Source organism: Theobroma umbraticum, unplaced genomic scaffold (genome assembly GCF_002168275.2).
Source record: "Theobroma umbraticum cultivar Fairchild unplaced genomic scaffold, ASM216827v3 scaffold_30.0, whole genome shotgun sequence".
Taxonomy (NCBI): Eukaryota; Viridiplantae; Streptophyta; class Magnoliopsida; order Malvales; family Malvaceae; genus Theobroma; species Theobroma umbraticum.
The window spans coordinates 8,714,380-8,722,715 of NW_018397254.1; the positions used below are offsets into that span (position 1 = coordinate 8,714,380).

General features: G+C 29.9%; 1 protein-coding gene across 2 annotated transcripts in view; it reads left to right on the top strand.

Annotated features, from left to right (window-relative positions):
- The first annotated feature begins 6,429 nt into the window (after positions 1–6,429).
- Positions 6,430–8,336, top strand: part of LOC110424623 (transcription factor GTE7-like) — a 3,520-nt gene continuing 1,613 nt past the window's right edge. For both annotated transcript variants that reach the window (XR_016350754.1, XM_021439243.1), the window contains exons 1-2: positions 6,430–8,106; positions 8,215–8,336. The exon at positions 8,215–8,336 is cut by the window's right edge and continues 83 nt beyond it. Coding sequence is in view for 1 of the 2 variants with exons in the window: in XM_021439243.1 (XP_021294918.1) it covers positions 6,670–8,106; positions 8,215–8,336 (1,559 nt within the window). In the remaining variant the exon portion in view is untranslated. The remainder of the gene's footprint in view (positions 8,107–8,214) is intronic.

An 8,336-nucleotide genomic window follows, 5' to 3' on the forward strand; every position in this document is an offset into this window, starting at 1 on the left:
AAGGTGAAAATAAATATTTAATATTTTTATATATTTAATATTTAAATAATTAATATAAACATATTATGTTTTTTTAATGTTATTATTTATTATTTTAATTGCATAAATTTGAAATGTAAAATTTTATATTAAAAATTAAAAATTTATTTAACTTATATGTTTTTTATACTTAAGGATAATTTTGTCAATTTACATTACATTCTCAATAAAATACGTACAAACCAAACAAAGTGTAATATTCTCAACAATCGTATTTCTTGTAATCATTACTTTCCCTTATTATACCAAAAGCTGTAAAATTATATTCTCAGTAATCGTATACCTAATAATCACATTCTCAGCAATCATGTTCCCAACAATATACCAAACACAACCTTACAGTATTGTTAAGATTTCATAATTTAATATTATTATTTTTGAAATTAACTTGGAAAATAAATTTAAATAAATTGTGCTTGAGTGTATTAAGGCTTACAAGTTCAAAATTTTTGATTAATTCATTACCCAACCCAATTTATCAATCTGATGCAATTAATTAAATAATACTTAATTATCAATCAATTTCATTAATTTTAAACAATATTCAATTATTTCAATTATAAAAATTCGTTAACTGAATAATTGAACTAACTGTTTTGAACTCCTAATTATCTCTAGTATATTTTGACTTAGGGGTGGATGGTAGCACAAAAATTTTAAAATCTTTTATTTATTATATATTTTTCTTTTAATTTGTCTTCAAAATTATTTTTTTATTTAATAATTAATATAAATAAAAAATAATAAAATTACTCCACACTCAAGCATTTGATTCATTAGCGAGCATGATCTTTCTACTTAAAAAGTAGGATTCAAATTCTCCATCCCACAATTATATAAAAAAAATAAAAGGCTAAAAATCCAAATAAATCCCTGAACTATGTTATAAAAATCAATTCAGCTCCTATCCTTTTATTATATTCAAATAAGTTCTTGAACTTTTATTTTGAGTCAAATAAGCTACTTTCCTTAACCATTGACTAACTTTCATTAATCAACAATACACGTGGTACTTTTATATTATGTCATCTGTTACATGGCAAATAACGTAGCATTAAATACTATTGATCATAATTGAGTAAATAGGTGAAAAAGAAAGCACATAAATCCTAATAAATAATATTTAATGTCATATCATCTGTTGCGTGGTAGATGACAAGGCCTCATGTATCGTTGACTAGTGAAAGTTAATCAATGGTTAGGAAGAGGGGTTTGTTTGATCTGAAATAAAAGTTCAAGAACTTATTTGAATATAATAAAAGGATAAAGGCTGAATTAATTTTTTTGATATAATTCAGAGGCTTATTTAGGTATTTAACATTAATAAAATAACTCCATAAGCCCCACTTAACTTTATTCTAATTTTTAAGATTTTTCACACTTCTTTCTCTTTTTCTCTTTTTCATTTTCTCTTTCTTTTCTTTTCTTTTTATTTTTATTATACTTTCTTCTTTGTAACTCATCACTAAAACACACTTTATTTTTAGAAAGATATTTATGAGCTTATTAGCTTGGATAAAGAAATACACTCACTACCATTATGTGAAATTAAGATGAGATAAAGTTTTCTCATATCTTCTTCTTTCTATTTATATTATTATTATTTTATTTATTTATTTTTTATTTGCTCATATGCTCTAAGCTTCTATAGATTTTTTCCTCCAAATTTCTACAAACTATCAACCGTATTATTTTTTCTTTCTTTTTTGTTATATGGATTCTATCTTCTACTTACCATATTCATTTTTTCCTGTTATGTGAATTTTATTTTTTATGATTTTAATCTTTAAAAATTAAAAAATTATTATGTAATTTTCAAATATAAGTTGTAATATTGCGCTATTGACTGTTGCTTAAAATTTTATCAATATATAATTTTTTTATTAATCATAATTAATAGATTAATTGGCCTTGTTTTGACGCTTCCGATTTATGCATCAATTACAAAGATAGCCTTTTCAGCAATGGAAATTGTGAAAATAAAACTTTAGAACAAAATGGATAATCAATTTCTTGTAGATAATTTAATTATTTATATTTAAAAAGATATTATTAGTCTTTTCAGTACATAGTCAATAATTGATAAATTTGAATCCAAGAAAGATCGTTGAACATAATTTTCTTAAAAAACTATTATAAGTTTTTTTTTATTACTCATTTTGATTTAAAAATTATATAAAATTATTTTTTATCATAAATCTTTTAATTGTTAATTAAGTTCAACTTATTAGTTTTAAAAATTTTTAACCCACTCAACAAAATTAGCTAGCTCCGCCCTTATTTTTACCTCAACAAAATTAAAATATAAAGTGTCTTACATTGTTAGTACATGAAGAAACACAAATGAAGCATGCCAAAAAAAAAAGTACGCCACTTGTAGTTAAAATTTGACTAAATGCTCAATTTGGGGTTAAAATTTTTGAGTTTTTGTCAATTTAAGATCAAATATTTGAATTATAACAACTAAAGGCCAAATATTTTCAATTCGTTACAAGTAAAAGCTAAGGTAAAAGGTGTCTGAAGCATGTAAGACATGTGCATGACGTGGATGTTGATTTATCGTGTGATACGAAAGAGTAATTTTGTCAAAAAGTTTTTTCTATCAAGTTAAAATGATTTAAATTATGGTGTAGTGTGTAACAACTTTTTCATCATAGCTTGCAACAACTAAATTTTTCAACATGGTATGTAACAACTAGATTTTCAACATGACGTACAATAACTAATTTTTAACATGGTGTGTAACAATTATATTTTTTCAACATAGCGTGTAACAACTATATTTTTTCAATATAGCGTGTAACAACTAAATTTTCAATATGACGTATAATAATTATATTTTTAACATGACATGTAATAATTATTTTTAACATAGTATGTAATAATTAAATTTTAAAACATAACGTGTAATACTATAGTTTTTAACATTATTTTAACAATATTTTTTTCACAAAATGTAACAATAACATTTCCTAACATGTTATGTAACAAAAATTTAAAAAATGATATGTAACAATATCATGTTTTTGGACATGCAGTAGAACAACTTTTTCAACCACGGCGTTTAACAACACATTATATAAACTTAGCTTTTCACATGTTTGCATATTCTGAAGAAAAGTTCACAGACACCAAAAGATCATGCAAATCTTGATATATCAATACTTCATACAAAACATTAGCAGCACTCCACACAAATGATTAATAAGTTAACATATAATGAAAATGGTTGTTATGTCATTAGCTCACGCGATTTTCTTTTATGTGTGATATATGCCTCATCTACCTGTCAACTTAACCCTTAATTGTAAGAAATAAAAAATATTTATCTTTTAATTGTTACAATTAAAATGTTTAACCTTTAATTGAAAAAATACCTAAATATTTAGTCCTAATTTAGGCATTTAGTCTTAAAAGTTAAAGAATTAAAGCTATAACAACTATTATTTATTTATTTATTAAATCTGGGACTTCCTTTCCTACTTACTACAAAATAAGAAAATTAAAATAATGTTAAAATTGACTCTTCACTTAGCAATAAAAGGCAAGCTTCGAAACAAATTCAAGAAACAAGAGTCCCTTGCATCAGAAGCTCAAGAATGCCAGAATCTATGCATGTATACATTAATTAAGATGATATTTACAAATAAAATATTATGATTAATGTATTATCTTGTATTAATCATGAATTTGGCGCAAAAATTATGTTAAATGAAAATTTATTTCTTAACTTATAAGTACCTGTAACCAAATTTTTTATTATTATTATAAATTTTTATATAACCAACAAAAAATTTGCAGTAATTGAATTAATTAGTGTAATCAATGTTATTGTCTTTTTCATTACATGCATGTTGTATTTATAAGATGCCTTAATAACAGAAACAATGTACATTTGCATTAATATGAATTCAAACAAATCTACTTGATGTGAATTTAAACTTTGAAACCTAATCGTAAGTTTTTCGCCTGATATGTATTTTAGTTGAATATAAAAAAGTTTTGGAACTTAACTAAATTTATCATTTGATTTTTTGTTTTTTATTCTGATTAAGTAATTCTTCTTATAATTATTTATATCAAATTAAGCCCTTTTGTGGATGGAAACATATTGATGCCATTAACCCTCTTTAGTAATGGGGTTTAAATGTTATCATGTGAAAAAAAATTAGTGAAGGAGAATAGAAAAAAAATAAAAAGTAAACATTCTTAAATTTTCTAGTGCATGGGTAATTTTTTTATGCCATCATTGTCATGTGCCAAAAAAAAAATCCACATTGATATTTAGCTAATGGAAGTTGTAATTTTTTGTCCACGTAAAAAATTTACTTAAGTGTAAATAAATATTTAATAATTTAATTAATTGTAGTAAAAAGATGAGGACTCGTTAGAGACTTTTTGTATTTAAGTCAATTTATTTTTTTTACTCTTTACTATTATTAGTTGGGATTTAAATATAGTAAAACTTCTATAAATTAATACCTTTAGGATCATGAAAATTTATTAATTAATTAAATAATAATAATTTATCGATGTATTCTTTAACTTTTTTTTTCAAAACTTCGAACTTAATATTTGTATTATGCATTGTAATTATACGAATATTACCTAATTACTGAATTACGAATTATCATTATTCTATATACTTGTTTAACTAAAACAAGTTCATGAACATAATTAGTCTTATTAAATAGAAGTTATGAATCTATTTATTTTTGTAATAAATTAAAATTACATTCGATATATACTTAATTAATATACTTCACAAACATTAAGTCAAGCAGAAACATATATAAAAAATATATATAATATCACAAAAGATAAAACTAAACACAATAACTTTTTTAGATGTAAAGAAATCAACAATGATAAATGAAATATGTAAAGTATTATATGAGTATAATATAAAAAATCTAAATTATACTAAAAAACAATTATAATAGTAAATGTTGAAAAAATTTAACTTGCAAGTGCGCCAAGCAACAATATCAAATATGATCAAGACACATTTAAAGTAACAATCACATTGTTAATTTTCTCTTGTAATATGAGATACTACAGCTTTTCAATGCATTAAGGAAAATTAGAGATGAAATCTAATGAAATATCAATTTAAAAAAAAAACGAGTAATATTGTAGTCATAATTTATAAAAGTAATATTAATTTATATATCAAGTGATACTTATGTGTTTTTTTAAAATGTATTATTTTATAAATTTAATAAATTATTAATTTATTACGTTAATTTCAAATTGAGATTAATAAAAATTATTAATTTATTAAAATTTTACCGTAAATCTCAAACCTGAATATATGTTATAATATAAATTGGTATTGAAAAGAAACAGAAGTATTAAATTAAACAACGAATAGTGTTTATAGGTTTTGGTACTAACACGTAAAGAAGATGGCCTACTAAATGTTTTCCTTTTCTGTGACAATTTCTATTGTTTACCTCCTAGACATCTAATGACATGACATATCTGAGTTGCTACTAAATAATTTCTGCTATTCAACAAAAGGGTACATCGTACTACAACAAACTCCAAAAACTTAATATCATCAACATCCTGAAGAAAAAGAAAGAAAAAAAGATTAGAGTAAAAAATGACTAGAATCAATGTGAAGAAATGATTTTGTAGGATTTTATTATAGATAGAATGGAGAGTTGGTGAATGATGGAGGTTCTAGAAAGAAGCTAACTAATTAAAAACAATTTAATTGATTTTTTGCAGAAAAATTTGGTTAGATTTTCGGAAATTTGAAGCAGGAGTTCGTATTAGACACCCATGGTCAAAACTAGTTTCACCATGGGAGGATTATCCACTGATAACGACATTAGTTATTACTAATTGTTTCCATAATTAAAATTATTATGGATAATAAACAGTTGAACACCCGAAACCCGAAAGGGAATAATTGTAACACGATGATGATATTTTTGAGGCAAGTGAGGGTGACTTAGTAATTTGCTTTATCAAACCAATCATTTGTTTTAATTTACGATATTACCCTTTGTGTTTGACACGCTCCCACACACTTGCCGTGTGGCTTCCGGCTTAAGCCGGACCACCCAGTTGGCTTTCCCTCCACGTCATCATCCGGTGGGCCGCACCCCCATAAAAACCCTAAATTCACGCCACATGCACCCCAAATTCACCCCAAACCTAAACCCAAATTACGATCCAGATCGACGGTCTTTCCGCTACACACGTGTCCCAACTTCCCCATCTCAACCGTCCATGCCAGATCACCTGTCCCGCCTTCTGGTCATCCCCAAATGCCAGACAACCCTTCGATCAAGAAGGGGACTCCATCTAACGGTCAAAATACTGCCCGAAACTCCATCGGGCAGATCTCATCGCCTTTAAGAAGCGAGCCTAGCCTTCTCTTGTTCCTCGCTCATCAAGGGTTAGATCCCAAACCCTAGTCTTCACGTATGAAATTTTTTGAAAGAAAATAATTTTTAGGTTTTTCCTGTCTTAAATTCCTGGCTACATTGGTGGACGCGGCGCGTGCGGGCTTCTGAGGTGGCGCGTGGAACCCACGCTTTATCTCGTTCATGGTTTTAATTTGTCAATCCGAATCGGGAAACCCTTGCCGGAACCCTGCCGGCTCCCGATAATTTAATGGCATCGGCCGTGTTAGCGAATCGAAGTGAGTCAAATTGGCCACCGCAGCCGAAGAGCAGTGTCGCTAAATTCATGGGCAAAGTTCCCTTCACAGCAGCAAAACCTAACCCCAACCCTAAATTCAACAAGAAACGTCAATTCCACCAGCACTTGCCGCCGCCTGACGACGTTGCTGGCCACGTCGTCGATGATTCCCCTGCCGTGACCCAATCCGCAGCTTCTGACGACGCATCGTCGATTAATCGAAAGCTAAACGATTTCAGCTCGGCGTCTTACGTCAGCTTCAGCGTCAGCTCGTATTCGAGGAAGGAGTTGATTGATCTGAAGAATCGGTTGGTTGCCGAGTTGGAGCAGATTCGTGAATTGAAGAATCGAATTGAGTCGAATGATTTTCACGTTAGATCCAGCTCCGTCAAGAAACCCGTACCCAAAAAAAACATTTCCGGCAACAAACGGCCCTTGCCCCCAAATTTCAGCAAAGAATTGAAGAGATTGAACCCTCAAGAAAATGGAAAAGCATCGACGACTCATTTGATGAAAAACTGTTCCCAAATTTTGAACAAATTGATGAAGCAGAAGCATGGGTACATCTTCAATTCGCCGGTCGATGTCGTTGGGATGGGTCTTCATGATTATTATGATATAATCAAGAATCCGATGGATCTGGGCACTGTTAAATCGAGGATGGCCAAGAATTTTTATGGGTCTCCGTTGGATTTTGCTGCTGATGTAAGGCTGACCTTCAATAACGCGATGCTGTATAACCCTAAAGGGCATGAGGTTTATTTGCTGGCTGAGCAGTTGCTTGCTAGATTCGAGGAGTTGTTCCGGCCGCTGAGTTTGAAATTGGAGGAGCAAGAAGAGCCACAAGAAAGGGTTTATTATGAGGAAGAATTGCAGGCGAGTTCTTGGGATCATGGCGAAGCTGATAGGATGAAGAAAGATAGGGAAAGAGATGGGGAGAGGAATATTGATAGGGATGATTCGGTTAATATTGTGGCAAGATCTGATAAAATTGGAGCGGTTTCTGGCTTTGTTTCAAACCCAAATGCACCACCGCCTCAGTTGCAGATGCAGGTGCCGGCAAGGGTGGCTTCACCTGTAAGGGCACCGCCAGTGAAGCCATTGAAGCAGCCGAAGCCAAAGGCAAAAGATCCAAACAAGAGGGAAATGAGTATCGAGGAGAAGCAAAAGTTGGGTATTGGATTGCAGAGCTTGCCACAGGAGAAGATGGATAATGTGGTTCAGATTATAAGGAAGAGGAATGGGCATTTGAGGCAGGATGGGGACGAGATTGAACTCGATATAGAGGCAATGGATACAGAGACGTTGTGGGAGTTGGATCGGTTTGTTACAAATTACAAGAAGATGGTCAGCAAGATTAAGCGGCAAGCGTTGATGGCAAACAATGTGGTGTCTAATGACAGCAATAGGGTAAGCACATTGTGATTGCTTGATGTCTAATTGATAATCTTAATGCTTTAATTGTATCAATTTGATGAATTTATATTTGTACTGATTGGAAAATGATGGAAAAAGCAGGACGAGGTAACTGTGGAGAAGACTGAGGTTGCAATGGAGATGAAGAAGCCCAAGAAAGGGGATGCAGGCGAGGAAGATGTAGATATTGGGGATGAAATGCCGATGAGCAGTTTTCCACCTGT